Source organism: Drosophila subobscura, chromosome E, assembly GCF_008121235.1.
Source record: "Drosophila subobscura isolate 14011-0131.10 chromosome E, UCBerk_Dsub_1.0, whole genome shotgun sequence".
Taxonomy (NCBI): Eukaryota; Metazoa; Arthropoda; class Insecta; order Diptera; family Drosophilidae; genus Drosophila; species Drosophila subobscura.
In genome coordinates this window covers 9,020,444-9,041,655 of record NC_048531.1, presented here as the reverse complement: position 1 = coordinate 9,041,655, position 21,212 = coordinate 9,020,444, and the positions used below count along the sequence as shown (strand labels likewise).

The following is a 21,212-nucleotide window of genomic DNA, read 5'->3' as shown; positions in this document are numbered from 1 at the left end:
ATTAAAACACTTCTATTTGTATATGTGTGTGTTTGGTTTTGTTTGTTTATTTTAAGTTTACATCGATATTTAAATTTAATTTGCATTTTACCCAGTGTCGATTGTCGGTTGGTTGTCCACTGGAAACCAACGTACCAAAATTTAGCTATAGTATGACCTATGACCCTACCAGACTGTCGCGTGTTTTGCGCTGTGATCGGTTATCGTACAACTAGACGGTAGTTAGAATAAACGTAAATATAAGCAAAATCTTACAGGGAACACAGCACCATCGCCGCAGACAGCTCCATCGATCGATTCCATAATAAACAATAAAAACTTTATGCAATCGATCGCTGGATCGCGATCTTCTTTCTGGGTTTCGTCACTTTCGTCACACTTGTTGGGGGTAAATGCCGGTTGTGGTTTATGATTTGGAAAAGGAATATGATGTAGTTATGTTTAACGTAAAACTTAATAGAAATCCAGAAGGGGCTATCATTAAATAGGGGGAACAACAACTATAACTATGGTTGCCTAATTTAGTTCTTGTCTTCCTTCTTCTTATCGCCCGATGCGTCGCCTGAACTGCTGCTATCGGTGGATCCAGCGCTTTCGGTGGACCCGGCACCAGCACTGCTCTCGCGCTCAGCGGACATCTGAGGAAACACAGAGGAAACCAATTGATTAACTGTTAAGACACAGATCATATGCTCAGACAACATACCTTCTTGTAGGCCATCTCGAAGAGCTTCAGTGAGGCCTGCTGCAGCGAGCTGGTGGCCTTCCTGACCTCCTCCAGATCGGCGGTTTCCTTGTTGGCCAGCAACGTGCGCAGATCGGCAATCTCCTTCTTCAGCTTCTCGCACTGCAAGTAAATCGGATTAGTAAACCCTACAAGAGACCCCTGTTGTGAGCTTTTGCATACCTCCTCGGCGGGCAGCTGGCTCTTGAACTCCTCCATCTTGGTCTCAGTGTCGTGCACTATGCTCTCGCCCTGGTTGACGATCTCGATCAGTTCGCGCTTGATCTTGTCGGCGCTGGCGTACTCCTCGGCCTTCTTGATCATGTTCTCGATTTCGTCCTTGCTCAGACCGCCGCTCGACTGAATGACTATCTGTTGCTCCTTGCCGGTGCCCTTGTCCTTGGCCGAAACGTGCACAATGCCGTTGGCATCGATATCGAAGACAACCTCAATCTGGGGCACACCGCGGGGTGCGGGTGGGATGCCGACCAGTGTGAAGGAGCCCAGCTTCTTGTTGTCGTTGGCCATTTCACGCTCTCCCTGGTGCACCTTGATTTCGACCTGGGTCTGGCCATCGCTGGCTGTCGAGAAGACCTGCGACTTCTTGGTGGGGATCGTTGTATTGCGCGAAATCAGGCGAGTGAACACTCCGCCAAGGGTCTCAATGCCCAGCGACAGGGGAGTAACATCGAGCAGGAGCACATCAGTGACATCTCCAGCCAAGACACCGCCTTGGACGGCGGCACCGACGGCCACAGCCTCATCGGGATTAACGGAGCGCGAGGGCTGGCGTCCGAACAGCTCCTGCACGGTGGACTGAACCTTGGGCATGCGCGTCATGCCACCAACCAGCAGAACCTCTCCAATCTCAGACTTGGCCACTTCGGCATCGGACAGCGCCTTCTGGCAGGGCTGAATGGTGCGCTTGATGAGATCGCCCACAAGACTCTCCAGCTTGGAGCGTGTCATCTTCAGGTTCATGTGCTGGGGACCGGCCGAGTCCATGGTCAGGTAGGGCAGATTGATGTCTGTCTGCTGGGAGGAGGACAGCTCGCACTTGGCCTTCTCGGCCGCCTCCTTCAGGCGCTGCATGGCAATGTTGTCCTTGCGAATGTCAATGCCAGTGTCCTTCTTGAACTCTGCCACCAGGAAGTTGACAATGTGATTATCGAAATCTTCACCGCCCAGCAGGGTGTCGCCGTTGGTGGACTTGACCTCGAAGACTCCCTTCTGGATTTCCAGAATCGAGATATCGAAAGTGCCGCCACCCAGATCGTAAACAGCAATGCTATAAATATAAACAAATGAAAGTAATGAAACTTCCGCACCCAAAGGCAGACAACGGAGCATCGAAGGACTTACATTTTGTCCTCTGTTTTGTCCATGCCGTAGGCCAGGGCCGCTGCTGTGGGCTCGTTGATCACACGCAGAACATTGAGACCGGCAATCTGTCCAGCATCCTTGGTGGCCTGACGCTGTGAGTCGTTGAAGTAGGCTGGCACAGTCACCACGGCGTTCTTAACGGGAGTGTTCAGGTATGCCTCGGCCGTCTCCTTCATCTTGATCAGAACGAAGGCGCCAATCTGGGAGGGGGAGTACACTTTGCCATCGGTGGACGAGACCCAGGCATCTCCGTTCGAGGCCTTGACGACCTTGTAGGACAGATTGCTGATGTCCTTCTTCACTTCGGGATCGTCGAAACGTCTGCCAATCAGGCGCTTTGTGGCGTAGAAAGTGTTCTCTGAGTTGGTCACAGCCTGACGCTTGGCGGGCATGCCCACCAGGCGTTCGCCATCCTTGGTGAAGGCAACGTGGGAGGGCGTGGTGCGGGCGCCCTCGGCATTCTCAATGACCTTTGCCTGCTTGCCCTCCATGACGGCCAGGCAGGAGTTGGTGGTGCCCAAATCAATGCCAATGACAGCACCCTTGACCTCGCCAGACCTACAAAAAAAAGAGTGAAATATGGATTGCTCATGAGCATATGGCGCACACTCGAAAAATGATAACGCCGGCAAGGAGCTTTGATAAGCGAATAGGCCGCGCCTCTATCTCTGCTTGGGCACGCTCCAGATGCTTCCAATTATCAGAAGCTGAACTCTTGGCATCCATTGTGATGCAACAACGAGCTGCTGCTGGAAACTAATATATTTTTGGCATTTCCATTACATAAGCACAGCCCTACGACTAGCTATGGGACTGACCGGTCAGTCGGCGGCATCCGTTTCATTCTTCATACATTTTCTTGTGACTCTTATGTAAATTATTGAAAGTTCACTTACTTGTAGCGCTGCTGGCCCCACAGTCCATTGCTTGCACCTGGCAGGCACTGCAAAGAGGAAAGAATGCATAGATCTTTATGGAATGTTCGCGCAAAACATGACCCGCAGACGAGCCGAACATGCCGCTCCGACTATTATGTAAAGACGGCGGTGGTGGTACTTACGCGGAACATGCTAGAAGCACTAGATGCATTTGTGGGCACAACGCCGGCTTGGCGCACAAGACCGGGCAACAACTTGGAAACACGCAGCATTTTCGGTATTCACTTTAATTGCACTGTGTCAAATTAAAAAGTAAAATTTCGTCAGAACGGCGAGCACGTTTCCCGTAACAGGCGAGGGCTGGAGAAAAAGTAATCGGTTTCCGACAGAACGATAGGAATTTCAGCCGGAGTTGCCAGCATTCGTTGTTGAAGGTACGATTATTTTAAATAAAATAAATTTCGAAGTTACGTTTGAGTGTAAGTTCGTTTCACAAAAGCAAACACTACAATGATATTTTGCTCTAGAATTCTTTACAAATTTTGACACTATTCAAAATCCGGAAAATCCGCTTGCTCAGCTTATTGGATAATTGCACTTGATGGCAAGGCCGATTTCACTGTCATCACTACCAAATGACCGTTTAGAGCGTGATTCTGAACCACAAAACTATCGGTCCTCCCAACACATGTATATCAGCCTACCATTGCGTAAAAGTATCCAAAATTTTGAAATTTCTTGCCAAATCAACACACAGAACGCCGGCTGGGTGCGTTTGCTGCCATTCTGTCTGACAAGACACGCTAAACGCGTCAAACCACATAGGGGCAGCATTTACCGGCCCGCGCCATGGCTTCGGAGAATGAATCGGACGCCGAGCTGGAGGAGAACTACTACACATTTCTGAATTTGCCCCGAGATGTAAGTGCAGTGTCATCCGGACGTCACAGTCTTATCAATTTCTTTTGCAGGCCACCACAGAGCAGATTAATACAGCTTACCGGAAGCAGAGCCGCATTTACCACCCGGACAAGCACTATGATGTGGACAGCAAGAAGCAGGCGGAGATTATGTTCAACCGCACCAAGCGGGCGTACGAGGTGCTGTCTGACCCCCACCAGAGGGCCATCTACGACTCGGTGGGCATAAAGGGCCTGAAAACCGAGGGCTGGGAGATAGCCCACCGAACGAAGACGCCGGCAGAGATCAGGGAAGAGTACGAACGCCTGGCGCAAGCTGCTGACGAGCGTCGCCTGCAGCAGCGAACCAATCCGCGGGGGAACATCACCATCAACGTGAATGCAACGGAAATATTCGCGCCCTACGATGAAACGGAAATGCCCCGCGTGGAGATTGGCTCCATGAGCATTGCCCAGTCGATTGAGGCCCCATTGACGCGTAAGGACATGATCATCATGAGCGGCAATCTATACTCCTCCAACGGCAATGGCAGTGGCGGGTTTGTGGTGGCCGGTCGTCGGCTCCTGAACAAAGGCTGGCTAGAGGTCTGTGCGGGTGCGGGCAACGGCTTCCTGGTGGGTCTCAAGGGTAAGTAAAGACTGTGCCAGTGCCCAGCCTGCAATATAGCTAATGTATCTGCCGACAGGTGGACGCACTCTTTCTTCCAAGCTGACGCTCAACGGCGGCACCAACATAAGTTTCCGGGAGCACGGCGTGATACCCGCTCTGTTCTCCACACTGGCTGTGCAGCTGGACAAGCACACGGTGGGCAGCCTGACGCTGAACGCGGGTCCCCAGTCGTCCATGACCACACAAATCGATCACAACAAGGACGAGTACGCGCTGAGCTCATCCTTTGTAATTGGCTCGCCGCACATCTACTTTGGCCTCTCCTACACGCGCAAGCTAATAGAGAACGAGATGAAGCTGAAGCTGGCCGTCAAGTAAGGAATTCAGTAAGGAATTTGCCAATGGAGTTAATTAACATGGAAACCCTTTTTGCAGGCTCGGCACATTCGGCTTCATGGGTGAATATGGGCTGGAGAAGAAGATTTCCAAGTACAGTTCGGTGACGGCAGCTGTCTCAATTGGCGTGCCTTCTGGAGTTATTCTTAAATTCAAGTGAGTGCAAGACAGGACTCTCTGCAGGTGGAACTAAATGCATTATTGTCTCCTTGCAGAATAATACGATCCAATCAGTCGTATGTGTTTCCCATACACCTAAGTGATGAGATAGTGCCTGCCGCTGTGTTCTATGCATCTGTGACGCCCGTGATTGCGTGGTTCTTGATCAAGAAGACCATTATGGACCCCATGGATGCTGAACGCAAGAGCGTCGAAGTGGAGCGGACCAAACGGCAGAACGAGCAGCGCCTGCTGGCCAAGCGGCAGGAGGCCAGTGCCGCCGTCCATCTCATGCAGAGCACCTACCATCGCATCATGACCGAGGAGCTGCAAAAGACGGGACTGGTAGTCACAAGAGCCGTGTATGGCTGCACAACGGAGAACAGCAGCACCCAGTTCAAGCCCGAGCTGTCGCTCGATGTCACCATACCTATTCAGTGCCTGGTCAGGGACAGTACCCTGCAGCTATACGATTCCTCAAAGGTTTGTTCACTCTCTGCCCTGCCTGATGAAATATTCTATTTAACTGATGCAATTTCCCTGCACTTACAGAGCGATCTGCCCGGCTTCTATGACCCCAGCATTGGGGACAATAAGATCCTACGCATAGAGTATACATACCAGAACCAGTTCAAGGTAGTAAACCTAAAGGACAACGAGGCGATCCGACTGCCATTGCCATGATACCATCTGGTGGGCCATGGTCTGTGCGCTTCATACTGTATTTAGTATAAAATCATCAGTTGTGTTTGTAACATGTTTTTTAATCTTAATAGGAAAGACCCATTCCAAGAGGTGGGGCAGAAAAACGGTTAAGACAGCTTTATTATATATTTCCCATTATTTACACCACGCTCTTTTTTGGGAATTTTAATTGTTGGGAAAATCTTTTCCAATTTGAAACACTATCGATATGACCGATTGGCACAGCATCAATGCTGGACTCGATAGCGCGCAGATCCGGCAACCCTTAACCTTTTAGCGAAAACATCAGCTGCTGGGGCAAAATTTGTTGTGCTAACAATAAAAACGACCGTTTCGCGTTGAAAATGGCACTGCGGAGGACAAACGAGTTGATCACGGAATGATGCAATGCATGGACCATGATCGTATTCACAAAGGCGAATCTCATCCGCTTCCTGGCCGGCGCAATATGTTTGTTGCTGGTGCTGAACTTTGTGGTCTTCCGCACTGACGGAGCCAGCGGTACGTCCCTGAGCAAGTTAAGGTGAGTGTGAACAAGCAAGCGGGAAGCGGAGTAAGCCAATTAGCACCCTCATTTGCTGGCTCTATCAATTACAGCATACGGCGCGTGCACAAATATGCGCATATCCATAGGAACGCCAGCGCAAGTGGCGGCATCCGGCTGCCTGCTGCGCCCCTGGCCCTATCGAAGGAGCGAGAGCTGCACAACGCTCAGAACTCCACCTCAACGACTGTGATTGCGATTGCAAACTTTACTTCCATTCCACAAGACTTATCGCACCCCTTTGCGAACATCAACAGCACGAACATGAGCACGCACAAGCCCTTGCCAATGAAGCCAACCATGTCCGCCCTCCATGCCAATTGCACCGATCCCGATCCCCGAGATGGTATGCTATACTCTCAGGCTGTCTAGTGGGTTGTTTGTGCTTCAAGAAATGCTCTTCCAGGTGGACCCATCACGCCCAACACAACGCTGGAATCCCTAGACGTCATTGAGGCCGAGCTGGGCCCCTTGCTGCGCCCTGGCGGCGCTTTCCAGCCTGACCACTGCAACCCCCAACACCATGTGGCCATTGTTGTGCCCTTCCGCGACCGCTACGCCCATCTCTCCGTCTTCCTACGCAACATTCACCCGTTCCTAATGAAGCAACGCATCGCCTATCGCATATTCATTGTTGAGCAAACCAATGGGAAGCCCTTCAATCGCGCTGCCATGATGAATATCGGTTACTTGGAGGCCTTAAAGCTTTACCAGTGGGATTGTTTTATATTTCACGATGTCGACCTTCTGCCTTTGGACGATCGCAATCTCTACAATTGTCCACGTCAGCCGCGGCACATGTCCGTTGCGATTGACACGCTGAATTTCAAGTAGGGAATACAATCCTTTATACATTTCCCGCTTAATTCAATGATTTTGTGCACAGGTTGCCTTACCGAACAATATTTGGCGGAGTCTCTGCCATGACACGTGAACACTTCCAGGCCGTGAACGGCTTCTCCAACTCATTCTTTGGCTGGGGTGGCGAGGACGATGACATGTCCAATAGATTGAAGCACGCAAATCTATTCATATCAAGGTATCCCGTGAACATAGCACGCTACAAGATGCTGAAGCATCAAAAGGAGAAGGCCAATCCCAAGCGGTGAGTGCTCATCAAAGTTCAGCCATGATTTATTCCCCGTTGGCCCCTTTTGCAGCTATGAGAATATACAGAATGGCATGAATAAGATTGAAATGGATGGCATCAACTCAATCAAGTATGCCATCTACAGCATCAAGGAGTTCCCGACATTCACGTGGTACTTAGCAGAGCTAAGGAACTCTGAGCGCAAGAGTTAGCCAGAGACAGACCATACGTGACCTTTAAACAACTATCTATAATATTGTGCATGTACAAAGGACAACATTACTTTCTCGAATAGTAGAATCGCAGAATCTCTCACTCTCATTCTCTCGTTTACTAGAGAAGCCGAAGAAGCCCCAAGAAAGACAGTTTATTATGTAACGATCAAGACATTAGACGCGCACACACATATTGTGTGTGCACTCAATATACTCACATAGCCATGTATGTAGTATACTTTTAATCCATAATTTAGCTCCAAATACGAAGAACTCGAACCATAGTAACAAATGTAGCAATAATCGCCCCTCCTTAAATACTCAAAGTACTCCAGAATACTTGTAGAGTTTTTGTTATTAATTTGTTTATTATTTGTTGGTTGTTTGTTTTGTTTTTTAACTCTTCAATGGTTAATGGTATTTTATTCTCTCTCAATCTCTATTCTCTTCAAAAGACACCTACACCAAATTCCTACAAGGTGAAATGTAGATATTACTTTTGTGATATGCAAATTGTTAATCGATCAGAACGATTTATACCAAAATAAAACTTATAAAAACTTTTACTATACCAAAATCAACAAAATATGTAAATGTTGCGCTGCCCTACCCCCACACAATAGCTCCCCATAGATGGTAAAGGCAGAGTTCATTGATTCGTTTGTTAGATATCGTTTTTATTATTTTATTTACGTGTATTAGCGATAGTATTTATGGCTCTGTAACGACTGGGGCGGCTGGGGGTTGTTACCTTTTAAGTCGGGATTTACGTTTATGGTTTACGATTAGTAAATATTCAGGTGGCGCTTGCTGCGCACATTTATTGTATTAGTGTTTCGTATGCGACATGCAAAATTCAATTGAAACCTCATTCGACTTGAGCAATTTGAACAGTTTGGAGCAATCTATAACAGATATAACAATGGGACATCATTCCACAGATGCCGTAATACAAATTAAAGTATATACATAGACAATAACAGACATAGACGATGGGTACACTTGGGATTTGGACAAGCAGCAAACCCAAGTAGAAGTTAGACAGTAAGTAGAGAGCAAGTTCGACGCGGGGCAGGATTTAGCGTTAGACTTATTGACGGCAATAATATTAGAAACCTATATACAAGTACGACTTCCAGATGCAGCTCATCTCTACATGATGGAGCAGGGCATCGCACAGCAGAGGGGCAGGCACAAGGGCACCACAGCGCCGCCGGACTTGGTTTTCGTCTTTGACTTGGAGCCGGACTCGTACTCGTACATGCCCGAGCCCTTGGCCCAGCGACCCTGCAATAAGAAGGCAAACATTAGGCATGCTCCAGCTTTGGGAGAGTGAATCAAATACTTACACCAGAGGCAGAACCGGCATGCATCTCCTCGCGCTTCATGACAATGGTGTCATGTCCGGGCGGATAGTAAACCTCCTTGCCGACCTTGTTCACGGACGGCACATGTTGCTGGTTGGGCGAGGCCACGGATGTCTCGATCTCCCGCTTGCGCACCGGCGTCTCGAGGTCTCCGCGATCCACATGATCAGTCTGCAAACAAAATCAGGTAAGCGGAGCTCCGAGAAGATTAATTCTTGTCTACTTACAGTGCCAAAGGACTGCATTAGATCGTCCACACGCTGCGGTGGATTGCCATTGCCCACCGGATACTCCACTCCGTCCACGGGGAAAGGCGAGGGAGAGCCATAGTCTGGACCGACGCCAGGACCGCGACGATTGTTAGTGTTCGTTGTGGAAGAGTACTTGTAGGTGTAGCTCGTGTTCGGCGGATATCCATTGCCGTTCTGTGGCTGCGGATAGACCGTGCTGGGCGGCAGCTGCTTCAACGGAGCTGACTGCGGCAGTCCCGGCTCATATGGACCGCCATTGGGTGCTCCGTGGATCGTGTTGACCGTGTTGGAGGTCTCCGTCTCCTTGTAATAATAACGATTGACGCCACCCGGCCCAGACGGATGCAACGGCGGGCTGTGTGGACCCTGAGCGTAGTTGGGGCTGTGCGCCGGACTGTGCGGGGGATACCGCTGCTGCGGCGGCAGTTCGTTGATCGTGTTCACGTTGTCCGTCTTGTGGATGTTGTAGACCACAGTGCGGCTGCCGTTACCCGGCGGTGTGCCTGTTGGGAGACCCGATCCAAGCGGCAGCTGTCGCGGCTGGGGACTCACTCCGCGCGTTGTGGTCTCCTTGTGCTCGCGTATCTCGTACGACTGATTGGTCAGCAGCGGCCGATCGGGCTTGTTCAGCGTGGAGTAGCTCTCCGTGTTGTAGACCACAGTCTGGGGCACATGCGGATGTGGATGCGGCAGCGGCTGTGGCTGTGGCGACAGCTGGCTAAAGTTCTGGCTGGAGTTGTGGCTCTCGTGAAGCTTGTAGCTGCTGCTCAGCGTGTTCGTGTTCGTATTCGTGTTGACGTTGCTGTTGTTGAGCGTGTGACTGCGGTTGATGGTGCTGGTGGCACTGCCCGGACCGGCTGGGATCTCATACGTGTACGTACGGACGGTGGTCGTCACCTTAGTGCCTGGGGCCGGCAGTATGCCATCGCTCAAGGCAATATCCTGCAGCTCCTTGTCGATGGTTGTGCCGCTGGTCAGGGTCTGTGTGGTGCCAGGCAGCAGCTCCACATTGTTGTTAATTGTCCGATTGCTCTCGTAGATCTTCGACTTGCTCTCGTACTGACCGCCAATGGGTGAATGGGCTGAAAAATGCAAAGAAATAAATTGTAAGAATTTCTTTCCTAAGACTCCAAGCTACTTACCCAGCGTGTACGGCTTCTCCTTGGTCTGGTAATCGTCGCGCTTCAGGCTCGAGTACTTGGCCGTCGACTGCAGCGTGCTGTAGTCGGTGGGATTGAAGGTCTCCACATCGTCGATGTAGGGCTGCTGTCCGCCCTGACCCGAGTGCTTTGTGGTCTTGACCACACGCGTCGTCCTGGTCACAGTCCCAGCGGGATCAGTGCGTTCCCTGGGATATATAAAGACTTGTTTAGGGAAGATCACACATTGAATATCCGCAAGGCACACTCACAGCGTTCTATAGGAAGTGCCGTTGGTGGGCAGGAGATCGCGATCTCTGTTGGTGATCTGGCGTTCCTGCTTCAAGTCCTCCAGCAAGGCGTCCAACTGATCGATGTTCTGATCGGGCGACTTGCCCTGATAGGACACATTATTGTCGCCAGAGCTTGAGTATTGATACGAGGACTTTTTGTACGCATAATTCTTGTCGTTCTGCGAGGAAGTGGCAAGGAGAATGATGACATCAGAGTGAGCCTGGAGATCATAAATAATGGACTTACCTTGCCGCTCCATTTCGCGGGCGTGTCCCTCAGCGAGGATGAATTATTTTCCGAACTGCTTGAGTACTGCATTTCCAATTAGTATTTTTTGCTGCAAACGGAAACCATGCCATTCCCCATTCATAAATTATTCAAATTCTACGTGTGAGTAAGCGAGAGCCGCCGTGGGTGTCTCTGATGACAGACGACACGTACACGTAAGCACGGATCTCGATGCCCCCCTCCATGTGGCAGGTTGATTCAAGGCAGTTCTCGAGAATTTCAAACATTTCTGAATCTGTTTACTCGAGCACCCGCCTACGCCTACGCCTACATACAGTCCCCCCAGTCCACGCCAAAATGGCCGCATTCGGCATTCCTCCAAACTGGGAGCCGAGAACTTTTCGCGCATTAATGGAGGCTTAAGTCATCTGAAGTGGGCATCACATGAGCACACACAAAAAGAATCACAACACACAGAAGTTAAGTGGGAGATAATACGAATCAGCAACGACATTATAAATACCACAAAAATTGAATATTTTTATGCAAAAAAGCGCTCATGAGGGACTTTCTCAAGATTTAATCTACATATTTGGGATGCTCTCTGAAAGAAAGTCTGAGGCAAGCACATACATATGTATGAATGCTTCTACCTGCAACAGAAAAGGTAACACCCAAAATGGCATTGGATTCCCGAAAATGCCAAACAAAAGCACACGCATACAGTCGCACACCAGGCCAAAAAGTCACAAAATTCAATGTCAAACTGGTTTTCACTTTCAGCGTGTCCTTAACACTCCTTTTACGTATGACTGGAACAGAGACAGACAGAGACTCCTACAGATTCGTTTTTTGTGTGATTTAGCGATACCCTTGAGAAGAGAGATTCACTGAATGAGCGAGATACAGATACCGAGGCAGAGCGTACGAGAGAGTGATGCAAAATAATTCGTCAAAGCACACACAAGAATGATGACCGGCGGTTGAGATGATGTCATTTAGCCCAGAGGCTGCACCACTCGTCAGCCCCGACAGCGACTGCACTGGAACCTGTCCCTGTCCCATAAGCAATCCAATCAAAAAAACGAAGCTAAATAAATCACATTATCACGCGGGGTCCAGCTCTGAGGAATCGGCTACTGAATCGCATCAGATAAGATGATGCCTCGCCATATGGTCAAGAGTAGTAGAGCTAATAGAGACACAAACAAAATCACTCACATAAGCAAAATATCATGCATAAAAATCATACAATAATGTACATAAATAAAAGGCCAAATCTAATTGATGCCGCCGTCACCGCCTCCGCCCCCATCTTGGAGCGATCATAGCACGTTTTTAGCAGAGCTCTGGGTCTCAGTTTGGTCTGTGTGAATGTGTGTGTGTTACGGCGACAACAGCTACGAAAAACAGCAAGGCGGAGAGAAGAGAAGAGGTTTTTGCATACAGACGCACACATGGGTCAAAAATGATCTCATGTATTCGAAACGAGAAGCTCTGTGGAAACATGTTGCTTTGCTGCCTGTCTGGGCATGGTCATGGGAGTAGGCGGGGCGGGGCGGGGCGCTACGAGATCGAGATCGCAAAACGAAAGCCATAACCAATAGTCGGGCGGGGGGAGGGATACGTTAGGGGAGATTAACGGCGCAAACATAAAATAAACAAATCGCGAGTGAACAACAAGTTTGAGATCGGCTGAAGAAAAAAAGCGAAGGTGTTGTTCTTGTCGTTCCGAAATTACCGAAAATCAAATTGAAACGTAGGCGAAGTGTATACATAATACATACAGAAGTACATACATACATACATATGTATGTGTGTACATATCTATCATTATCTAGTATATGTGCATGTTCTACTGGTGACGCTTCTCCCCACCGCCCACGCACATTACAGTTCAAAAAGATCAGGCGCCGTTTGAACTTGGCTAATATAGAACATTTCTATAGATAATTGAAAGGAAATTCGAAGGCAGGCGGCAGGCAGCATCATCGCCAAGAGTACAATGCCAGGCAACGTATTCGTTGTCGTTTCGTCGCCTTTCGGACTTTTGCTGAGCAATTTTTGTACGCTGCGAGTGTCGGTGTATATGAAAACAAATAATTCTATAAATAGTTCACTGCCACTGTGCTTTTTTGGCTTTTCGCCTTTCAATTTGAATACTGCGCCGTCCGTGCTTGAACATTGTACGGTTCTGGTTCTGTTTCTGTGTCTGTTTCGAGTACAAGAGTGCCCACCGTACATGAATCATCTGGCGTGTAGTGTATCTGTAGATACATTGCTGGCCCCGCCGTCTGGCTGTGGCAGAATGTGAGGATGCGGATATACACAATAGAGTGCGTTTTTTTGTTGTCTTCTTTCAACGAACGCAATTGAAATTTCACTTTGCTGCCAAACACGAGAGGCGGTCGCCCGTTCGAGTACACTTCCCCATACATACAACAATAGATACAAACATCCATCCATCCATCTCTGTATGGATATGTCTGTATGTTTGTGTCTGTGCTCACATAGCGGATAAAAAGTAACGACGACACGTAGGGAAAACTCGTTTACACCGAGAGTATGTGCGTTCGTTCTCTCCTCCCCACTGTCACCAGTGTGTGGCTGTCTCTTTTTGAAGCTCCTCTGCCAGTTCAATAGACCAATATAAAGCCCACTCAAACGCACACACTCTTTCATTAAAAAACCAGCACACTTAGACACACACACAAACACAGTGTATACATTCACTCGACACTCACTGTGCACTTTTCCAAAACTCCAAAAACGATACGATTGATGTTGTGTACAGTTCGGCGGAAAAAAGAAAACTGCCTATGATGCGCGGGCGCGTTTGTCTTGGAAAATTCGCCTTCGCGTAAGAGAGAGAGAGAGAGAGAGATTGAATGTGGGGGCTGCTTCGATCGTTCCAAGCACAAAAACAAATTTAACGGCAACGGAACGGTTTTCGTTGCTTCTGCGCGCGTCTCTTGCTGGTGCAGTAGTGAGGCTTCGATTTCGCACTTGCCACCACCGATCCCCATAATACCATACGATTCGACCGAAGCAGAGCGACGGAGACAGCACCCGGACCTGTTGTTGGCTGCGAGAGCATCCATTGCTCTCAGTTCCAAAGCTCGCCGAAAAAGCTTGCCTTGCTGCTAATGCTAATTGTATAAACGATAGAAAAGTTGACTCGCTTTTGCCACGAATCATGAATACTCTTTTGAGGCAGACCTTTTGTGTTGGTTGTATGATGGGCATGATTGAGCAACTTGATCAGCTTGATTGAAAATGATTGAGCAACTTGAAAAGTTTAAATAAAAATTGTACGTAAATAAATATGATCCAAAAGCTTGATAAAACAACTTGAATTAAAATATATAAAAACATATTGCAGATAATTCTAATCAAAATGTGAGGAGAAATGTTTGCGCCAAAACGCGGGAGACGACAGAGCTCGACCGCATGCGTGAGGCTGCAGCGCTTTCATGTTCCTCCACTTTACATTTGGTAATTATAAAGCACGTGTTTGCTTTGCTGCATTTACTCGATACAAAAGTCAAGTATTTTATTTTATACAGTCGTATTGCGGTATGCGAAGTCCATTAAATCTGTAAGCTTTTCCATAAAAACAAAGGCCCGATGCCACTCGAAGAGTGACGGCTACAACTGAGGGGGCAGGTTTACGTTAAGAGTAAATTACGTAAAAAGTAAATATCTAATCCTTGGCTGGAACCTCGATGACGCGGGGCTTGTCGATGATGCGCGCGGTCTTGTTGCCCTTCTCGACAATGCCAATGATCCAGGCCTGGTAGCCCTCCTGTTTCTCGATGTCCTTGCAATAGGCGGCGGCTTGTTCGCGCGGCAGGCAGATCAGCAGACCGCCCGAAGTCTCGGCGGAATGGCCCTGCAGCAGCTGGAACATGTTGCCACAGGCCTTGGCCACGGCTGCCATCTTAGCGATCACTGGAAGATTGTGAATAACGAAGGAGACGTCCTTCTTTTGGTGAGCAGCCAGGGTTTGAGCATGGCCCAGGAGACCGAAGCCGGTTATGTCGGTGGCACCGTGGGCGTTGTACTTGTGCATGAGCCGAGCTGCCACGCGGTTGAGCCGCGACATCGAGTTCATGGCCCTGTGGTAGGCCTTGCGCACATCCTCCTCGGACACAACCAACTTGATGCGGTTCCAGCGTTCCGCCTGGTCAATCCACTGGTGAGCATTGACGGCCACCTGGGTGCCCAGGGGCTTGGTCAACACCAGAACGTCGCCAACGACAGCGTTGTCTGGTACGATGTATTCGTTCGGCTGGCAGATGGTCGAGGCCACTCCGCCAATCGTGCACCAGGGATTGACCACACTCTGGCCACCAGTAACCGTGGTGCCGGCATCCAGGGCGGAGTCCTTGAAGCCACGCATGATCAGTGGAATGACCACGTCGCGCTCCTTCTCCGTCATCTTTGTGCTCACGGCCAGCAGCATCAGCATGTTGTCGCAATCGGTTACGCCCATGGCGTACAAATCGCTGAGCACGTTGGCGCAGGCTATTTTTCCCATCATGTATGGATCGTCGACAATGGGGTAGAAGAAGTCAGTGGTCTGCACCAGGCAAAGCCCGCCATGGCGTAGAGGAATTACAGAGCAATCCAGGCCGATGCCTATGCGAGGAATGGCCACGTTTAGGAACTGCGGCTCCTGGTCCTGGGCTGAGTAGTCCTGCTGCAGAGCCGACACCAGTTTCGAGAGTACATCCTGGGGCACCTTGCAGCCACGTCCCTTCAGATCAGCGAAACGTGTCAGGCGGAAAGAGGCATCCAAGTCGTGAGCGGTCGGGTCAAAGGGGCGGCGCAGTTCTGCGTCGCCACCGCCATGTAGCTCCAGGTGGGAAGCATTCAGGACGTCTGCGGCGTAGCTCATTGTGTGCTAGAACTAGAGAGGGGATGTTTCTTTGTACAGTGTGGCAGCTAACAATCTTTACGCACTTCTTGCCGCGCAACAAAAACAAATTCAACCAAGCAGCAAGTAACTCGCGTTCTCCCGCAGCACGCATACACGCGCACATAGACGTGTATGTACACATAATTTTTGCGGCGTGTGAGTAGCAAGGGCTGTGATTGGCTGTTTTCACGTTGGCGGCTAAAACGGGCGAAGTCAGTATTTCTCCCTGTCGGCGAGGCGAGCAACGTGAAATAATGCCCACTTATGTGAACCGAAAAATGCCAAAATAGTGTTGCATTTCGCTAGTTTGCACATTTGAACTAATTATCCCGGTGGCGGGGAACACTTTTACTTACAGTGGCTTTATTAAATGTACAGGGAAAACTCTGTATTCAGAGGCAAAAATTCTATTTATTTTGCGCCGTTTTTTCTTTTTCCAGAGAAAACAACAGAGTTGCTTCGGTGACTATTTCGTCGATAAGTGGCCAGATTATCGTTTTAAAGGGCGTGGCGCTGCCAGACTGCACAAAAAGTATCGATATAAATGCGCGCAAAGCCAAAACAATAATAAATATGATCAAATTTATTAATTAACAACTTAAAACCGGAAATTAACATTTTCTGCTTTGCACCATGACTCACTGGCCTGCCTTGAAGGCGTTGCTCGGGCAGAGCCAATCAAGCCAGGTCCCAGCTACTGCACGGCATTCGTTCGTCCAACGATTGGCAATAAAAACCTGTTGCGCCAGCAGACCAGAAAGTAAAAGTGAGAATGAAATAATTTACCTTTGTTCGCAGTTGGAAAAATAACTGAAGCGTGTCTCCTTAGCTAAGAACCAATTGGCGCCTATCGGAGAGAAGAATCTGAGCTGCGAAAAGACTGAGGACACACAAAAGACTTGAGCAAGAAACTTTCTTTTGCCTTGGCCATGGGCTAAGTGAATCACTGACGACACCTCATCATGTTTACGCTACGCCTGCGCAGTCTCATACTGCTGCAGCTGTTGGCCGTGGCTAGCGCTGAGTATGTGTACGGCGAGCCCAAGTTCAAGTGTCCCAAAAAGTAGGTGTCCACACTTAACAATAAATTCCTTAATAATTTACGAATTTTTAAACCAGATCCAAGGTGCTTTACCCGTGCAGCTGCCTTAAGGGCAGCGATGAGGGCATCTTTGTGCGCTGCGAGAAAGTGAACCTGGCTACGCTCTCCGTGGCACTGCAGAACTTGGCTTCCTTCGGCTTGCCCGTCGAAGAGTTGACCATCTACAGGGGTAACTTTGGTGCGTACCGCTCTATTCCTTGTGGTTTAAATACTTAATGGTGTGTTGTTTATTCTTCTAGTTCGCTTGTATGGTCCTCTCTTTGCCAATATCAAAGCCCGCCTACTGATTATTGAGCAGACGCCGCTGGCCACTATCGAGGATTACGTGTTCTATGGCGTGAACAACACATTGGAGGAGCTCCACTTCTTAAGCACCAATCTGAGCCATGTTGGACCCCTGGGATTTGGCGTAAACATAAATTAGAGTCGAATATAATGTATGCTCAAGAAGTGTAATTTCAGATACTGGGCAAGACCACGCAACTTGTGATCGATGGCCATGCGTTTGAGCAACTACCGAAAGATCTATTCGCTGGCCAAGAGATCGCCAATGTACTCGAGACATTGCGACTGACCAATGGACTGCTGGGAGAACTGTATTCTGAGACTTTTCAGCCCCTGCGCAAGCTGAAAACTCTCGATCTGCATGGCAATCAGTTGGAGAACCTGAAACGAAATCAGTTTAAGAATCTCAGGGATTTGGAATTCTTGGATATAAGTCACAATGGGATCAAGAAACTGGAGGCGCAACACATTTCCGATCTCACAAAGCTGGGCTGGTGCAATGTCTCGCACAACGCCCTCACCGAGCTGAGTCGCGGCACCTTTGCCAGAAACTCTGTGCTGAAGGTGCTCCATCTGTCCCACAATCGCATACAGCGTCTGGATGCGAACAGCTTCCGGGGCATGCGCTTTCTGCGCCGCCTATTTCTCAGCGACAATTTGCTCACGGAGATTGGTCGCGGCACCTTCGGGTCGGTGGCCCGCATCGGAACCATTGACTTGGCCCGCAATCTGCTGACGAAGGTGGAGTACCAAATGTTTACCCAAATGAACTATGTGGAGGTGGGTACAAAAATATCAACCAAAGAATGCGTAAACTGCACGAACTTTTTTATTGTCAGCTTCTGGATCTGGCGGAGAACAACATTACGAAGATTGAGAAGAACTCCTTCAAAGACATCTACCAGGCGGTGATAAATATTTCGCATAATGCTCTGGAACTGATTGAAACGGCCGCCTTTGAGAACTGCATAAACATAACCACGTTGGACCTATCCCACAACCGTTTGACCAACTTCTCGCGCCGCAGTTTCGACGAGAACACATTTGCCACGACCTTCCAGCTAAGCTTCAACGGCCTGACCAGTCTGTCACATGTAATAACGCGTCTGAGTGGACACAAACTTGGTAACTAATTGTTGTTTGCCTTTTCAGATACCCATACAGAACATGACGGGGCTAAAAGTTCTGAATGCCTCGCACAACAACATCTCGGACATACCAAAGAACACTTTTCCCAAGTTGTACGAACTGCACACGATCGATGTGTCGCACAACAACATCTCCATCATCTTCAACGGTGTGTTCCAGAGTCTGTTCTCGCTCCGGACGGTGGATCTCAGCTATAATAGCATGCGGGAAATCAAGTCATCGACCTTTGGTACCATGCCCACACTGCTGCTACTGGATCTCAGTCACAACAAGCTGGTGTCTGTGGTGCGCGGGTCTATGGCCAAGATGACCAGCATGCGGCAGCTCTACTTGAACAACAATCGGCTGGAGAAGCTCTTCGAACTGCCCATTTCACTAAACGAGCTCTATCTGAGTCATAACAACATTAGTTCAGTCCCAGCGAACACTTGGCCGGTCATGAACTCATTGATCTACCTGGATCTGAGCCACAATCAGCTGGGCGACAGCCTGGACTCGCAGAGCTTCACAAGTCTGCTGGTAGTGCAGCGGCTGAAGCTGCAGAGCAATGGCATCAGCAAGCCGCCCTTGGAGGCAGTGGCGGGCATGTCAACGCTGCAGTATCTCTACTTGGAGGTGATTCTATTGCAGGGATTATATTTATTTTGTATAGATAATATTTTAATGACTGCTTTCAGAACAACAACATATCCGCGTTGGAGCGTAGTGCCTTTGGCAAGCTGCCGGTTCTCTTTGAACTCAATCTGCACGGCAATCAGGTCACGGACATTAGGTGAGCCACTCATAAAACATTCTCTTCGGCATACGACTGATTCTATCTTTGATTTCTCCAACAGCAAACGCGCCTTTGAGGGCCTGCTGCAATTGCTCAACCTGAACCTGTCGTCGAACGGCATCAAGCACCTGCAGAACGACATTTTCTTTGGACTGCCTTCGTTGCGCACCTTGGATCTGTCGCATAACTCATTGGCAAAGCTGGACAATAAGACGAACGGCGTCCTGGATGATCTGCTCAGCCTGGAGACCTTGGACTTGAGCCACAACCGCATCAGCTTCGTCACCAAGAAGACCTTTCCCTCCCACCAGTACATACCGTACAACCTGCAGTACCTCGACCTGAGCTACAACCAGATGCCAGTCCTCACCTATGACATCACTTTCGGCACCAAGAAGCTGCTGCATCTCAATTTGTCCCACAACCAGATCAACGACCTGCGACGCGGCGTCCTGTCCAACTTCACCTCGTTGAATCGCCTCGATCTGTCGCACAACGAGCTCGCGAACCTGCAGTCAGAGGAGCACATCTTTGACCTGCCCAAGAACCTGAGTCGACTCGACCTGTCGCACAACCAGATATACCACATGCCCTTCGCCAATCTAGTTAAGGTGCAGCCGCTGGTATACGCCGATCTGTCCAACAACAGCCTTGAGGATGTGCCCGCCTCGCTGGTGGGCAGCATGCGCAATGGCAGTCAGATCCTGGTGGCCGGCAATCCACTGCACTGCGGCTGCAATGCGCGTCCCCTTAAGCACTTCATGTTGCAGCAGACGACGCCAAGCGAGGACCTGCGGGGCATACTCTGCAGCACACCATCGCTGGCCAAGGACAAGTACCTCTTGGAGCTGGACGACGAGTTTCTGCAGTGCGCCAACGACGAGAGGGACATGTACACGGGCAGCGACTACGAGCAGCTCACAGATGTCCGGTTCCGTGAAGTTCAGACGTAAGCACAAAACCCACTGTCCGACAACTAGTCAGTCACTGACACTCTTCTGCCACCTGTTTCCTCTTCCCTCATGCAGCAGCAAAGCCGGGAATCTAACGCTCAGCTGGTATGTGTCTGCCACGGCGGATGTGTCCGACTTCAACGTGTACATCCGGACCGGCGGCAATGAGGTGCTCTTCCAGTCGGACTATGCCTACAATCAGCGCACGGCCCAGATACCCATCGCAGACCTGCAGTCGTACGGCGAGGACAAGCTGCTGGCTGCCGAGATCTGCATCGTGTCCCGCGACAGCGACGGCAACACCCGGAAGTGGTTCGCCGGCCAGTGCCAGCCACTGCCGTCGCTCAAGCTGCGCAAGACCTTCTTCTTCGGAAACTTCCAAGTGCGGGGAGGAGCCGCCGCTGCTGCTAGCCACCATACCGGAGAGTGTCACCTCGTGTTCATAGTTATAATGTTGTTTGTTGCCAAGTTGTGGTATTCGTGGTATTAAATGTCCGTCTGCGGCCACCGCTCACTGTAAGGACACGCTCTGCTCTGACCTTAGGGCCGAACATGTGCGCGCCGCCCCATTATCACAGCCGTGCGCACATGTACGGGTAGTTGTTTACTTGGACGCTGGACGTAGCATGTCGCCTCGCGTGGCAGCGCAATTGAGAAATTGTTACGGCCCCACCCACACCGACATACCACAGCCTCAGGCCGCAAGCCCAGCTGATGGCACGGCCGGACGGACTTTCATTCAGAGCGAAACACAAAGGAAGCTTCGGGTGTCCCTTTCATTCTCTATTTGGGACTCGGCTGTGGCTTCGGGTTAGGTTGCTGCCCGGAGTGAGTGAGAGGAGAGCGAGGCTTGACACACAAATGCGCACTCGCTCTCTCAGCTGAAATGGTATGCGTTACACTGGCGGCCATATTTTTTATGATGATGGAAAGTTAAAATCAGAAAATCATTTTATCTTTGGAAATTATAGAGCCTTAGAGCTGTAGAGGATTGTGTGCAATTTATGATGTAATTTAGAACAAAGTGTATTTATCATTTACAGTATAGTATAGTACAGCATCGGGAAAGCTCTCCCAATGTTACATGGCCGGCAGTGTGCTAAGGGCATGTGCACTTTCACTGC

At 49.6% G+C, this 21,212-nt stretch overlaps 6 protein-coding genes across 9 annotated transcripts; 3 read left to right on the top strand and 3 right to left on the bottom strand.

The window, feature by feature from the left end:
* Nucleotides 1-55: 55 nt before the first annotated feature.
* On the bottom strand, nt 56-3,408 carry LOC117890717 (heat shock 70 kDa protein cognate 5). The gene is made up of 6 exons (XM_034795758.1): nt 3,168-3,408; nt 3,004-3,050; nt 2,087-2,665; nt 908-2,012; nt 707-847; nt 56-638 (listed from the first exon to the last, which is right to left on the bottom strand). Exons 1-6 carry the CDS (start codon nt 3,255-3,257, stop codon nt 522-524), a joined length of 2,079 nt encoding a protein of 692 aa, XP_034651649.1. The 5' UTR covers nt 3,258-3,408; the 3' UTR covers nt 56-521.
* A 257-nt stretch (nt 3,409-3,665) lies between these two features.
* Nucleotides 3,666-5,882, top strand: LOC117890737 (dnaJ homolog subfamily C member 11). Of its 2 annotated transcripts, XM_034795789.1 has the most exons (6): nt 3,674-3,906; nt 3,957-4,533; nt 4,592-4,889; nt 4,951-5,067; nt 5,127-5,553; nt 5,623-5,882. In XM_034795789.1, exons 1-6 carry the CDS (start codon nt 3,835-3,837, stop codon nt 5,752-5,754), a joined length of 1,623 nt encoding a protein of 540 aa, XP_034651680.1. In that variant the 5' UTR covers nt 3,674-3,834; the 3' UTR covers nt 5,755-5,882. The 2 variants fall into 2 exon arrangements, 1 of the variants encoding a protein (XP_034651680.1); XR_004648597.1 differs by lacking the exon at nt 5,623-5,882 and having other exon boundaries at nt 3,666-3,906; nt 4,579-4,889; nt 5,127-5,266.
* A 155-nt stretch (nt 5,883-6,037) lies between these two features.
* Nucleotides 6,038-8,197, top strand: LOC117890745 (beta-1,4-N-acetylgalactosaminyltransferase bre-4). The gene is made up of 5 exons (XM_034795800.1): nt 6,038-6,298; nt 6,373-6,665; nt 6,726-7,149; nt 7,206-7,424; nt 7,480-8,197. The coding sequence occupies exons 1-5, from the start codon at nt 6,174-6,176 to the stop codon at nt 7,619-7,621; spliced, it is 1,203 nt and encodes a 400-aa protein (XP_034651691.1). The 5' UTR covers nt 6,038-6,173; the 3' UTR covers nt 7,622-8,197.
* An 83-nt stretch (nt 8,198-8,280) lies between these two features.
* On the bottom strand, nt 8,281-13,900 carry LOC117890725. The gene is made up of 7 exons (XM_034795774.1): nt 13,648-13,900; nt 10,922-11,012; nt 10,654-10,853; nt 10,385-10,590; nt 9,219-10,324; nt 8,974-9,162; nt 8,281-8,911 (listed from the first exon to the last, which is right to left on the bottom strand). Exons 2-7 carry the CDS (start codon nt 10,991-10,993, stop codon nt 8,777-8,779), a joined length of 1,908 nt encoding a protein of 635 aa, XP_034651665.1. The 5' UTR covers nt 10,994-11,012; nt 13,648-13,900; the 3' UTR covers nt 8,281-8,776.
* A 516-nt stretch (nt 13,901-14,416) lies between these two features.
* Nucleotides 14,417-16,328, bottom strand: LOC117890749 (inactive selenide, water dikinase-like protein). 2 transcript variants are annotated; one of them, XM_034795807.1, is made up of 2 exons: nt 16,181-16,328; nt 14,417-15,815 (listed from the first exon to the last, which is right to left on the bottom strand). In XM_034795807.1, the coding sequence occupies exon 2, from the start codon at nt 15,801-15,803 to the stop codon at nt 14,607-14,609; it is 1,197 nt and encodes a 398-aa protein (XP_034651698.1). In that variant the 5' UTR covers nt 15,804-15,815; nt 16,181-16,328; the 3' UTR covers nt 14,417-14,606. The 2 variants fall into 2 exon arrangements, with proteins under 2 accessions (XP_034651698.1, XP_034651699.1); XM_034795808.1 differs by lacking the exon at nt 16,181-16,328 and adding an exon at nt 15,869-15,886.
* Nucleotides 16,329-16,434: 106 nt separating this feature from the next.
* On the top strand, nt 16,435-20,608 carry LOC117890698 (chaoptin). Of its 2 annotated transcripts, XM_034795707.1 has the most exons (10): nt 16,435-16,590; nt 16,654-16,887; nt 16,944-17,104; nt 17,166-17,335; nt 17,389-17,991; nt 18,051-18,305; nt 18,364-18,975; nt 19,038-19,132; nt 19,197-20,084; nt 20,164-20,608. In XM_034795707.1, the coding sequence occupies exons 2-10, from the start codon at nt 16,787-16,789 to the stop codon at nt 20,576-20,578; spliced, it is 3,300 nt and encodes a 1,099-aa protein (XP_034651598.1). In that variant the 5' UTR covers nt 16,435-16,590; nt 16,654-16,786; the 3' UTR covers nt 20,579-20,608. The 2 variants fall into 2 exon arrangements, with proteins under 2 accessions (XP_034651598.1, XP_034651599.1); XM_034795708.1 differs by lacking the exon at nt 16,435-16,590 and having other exon boundaries at nt 16,622-16,887; nt 20,167-20,608.
* Nucleotides 20,609-21,212: the final 604 nt, after the last annotated feature.

Excerpts from the sequence above, each read along its gene's own strand:
- LOC117890698 (XM_034795707.1), top strand. The coding sequence starts at position 16,787 with ATGTTTACGCTACGCCTGCGCAGTCTCATACTGCTGCAGCTGTTGGCC. Across the intron at positions 17,336-17,388 it reads TTGGACCCCTGGGATTTGGC|ATACTGGGCAAGACCACGCA; the intron begins GTAAACATAAAT and ends GTGTAATTTCAG. Across the intron at positions 19,133-19,196 it reads AATCAGGTCACGGACATTAG|CAAACGCGCCTTTGAGGGCC; the intron begins GTGAGCCACTCA and ends TTTCTCCAACAG.
- LOC117890717 (XM_034795758.1), bottom strand. The coding sequence starts at position 3,257 with ATGCTGCGTGTTTCCAAGTTGTTGCCCGGTCTTGTGCGCCAAGCCGGC. Across the intron at positions 2,666-3,003 it reads TGGGGCCAGCAGCGCTACAA|GTCTGGCGAGGTCAAGGGTG; the intron begins GTAAGTGAACTT and ends TTTTTTTTGTAG. Across the intron at positions 2,013-2,086 it reads GACAAAACAGAGGACAAAAT|CATTGCTGTTTACGATCTGG; the intron begins GTAAGTCCTTCG and ends TTATATTTATAG.
- LOC117890725 (XM_034795774.1), bottom strand. The coding sequence starts at position 10,993 with ATGCAGTACTCAAGCAGTTCGGAAAATAATTCATCCTCGCTGAGGGAC. Across the intron at positions 10,854-10,921 it reads CCGCGAAATGGAGCGGCAAG|AACGACAAGAATTATGCGTA; the intron begins GTAAGTCCATTA and ends ACTTCCTCGCAG. Across the intron at positions 10,325-10,384 it reads GGAGAAGCCGTACACGCTGG|CCCATTCACCCATTGGCGGT; the intron begins GTAAGTAGCTTG and ends TGCATTTTTCAG.
- LOC117890745 (XM_034795800.1), top strand. The coding sequence starts at position 6,174 with ATGATCGTATTCACAAAGGCGAATCTCATCCGCTTCCTGGCCGGCGCA. Across the intron at positions 6,299-6,372 it reads ACGTCCCTGAGCAAGTTAAG|CATACGGCGCGTGCACAAAT; the intron begins GTGAGTGTGAAC and ends TATCAATTACAG. Across the intron at positions 7,150-7,205 it reads ATTGACACGCTGAATTTCAA|GTTGCCTTACCGAACAATAT; the intron begins GTAGGGAATACA and ends TTTTGTGCACAG.
- LOC117890749 (XM_034795807.1), bottom strand. The coding sequence starts at position 15,803 with ATGAGCTACGCCGCAGACGTCCTGAATGCTTCCCACCTGGAGCTACAT.
- LOC117890737 (XM_034795789.1), top strand. The coding sequence starts at position 3,835 with ATGGCTTCGGAGAATGAATCGGACGCCGAGCTGGAGGAGAACTACTAC. Across the intron at positions 3,907-3,956 it reads TTCTGAATTTGCCCCGAGAT|GCCACCACAGAGCAGATTAA; the intron begins GTAAGTGCAGTG and ends TTTCTTTTGCAG. Across the intron at positions 4,890-4,950 it reads AAGCTGAAGCTGGCCGTCAA|GCTCGGCACATTCGGCTTCA; the intron begins GTAAGGAATTCA and ends CCCTTTTTGCAG.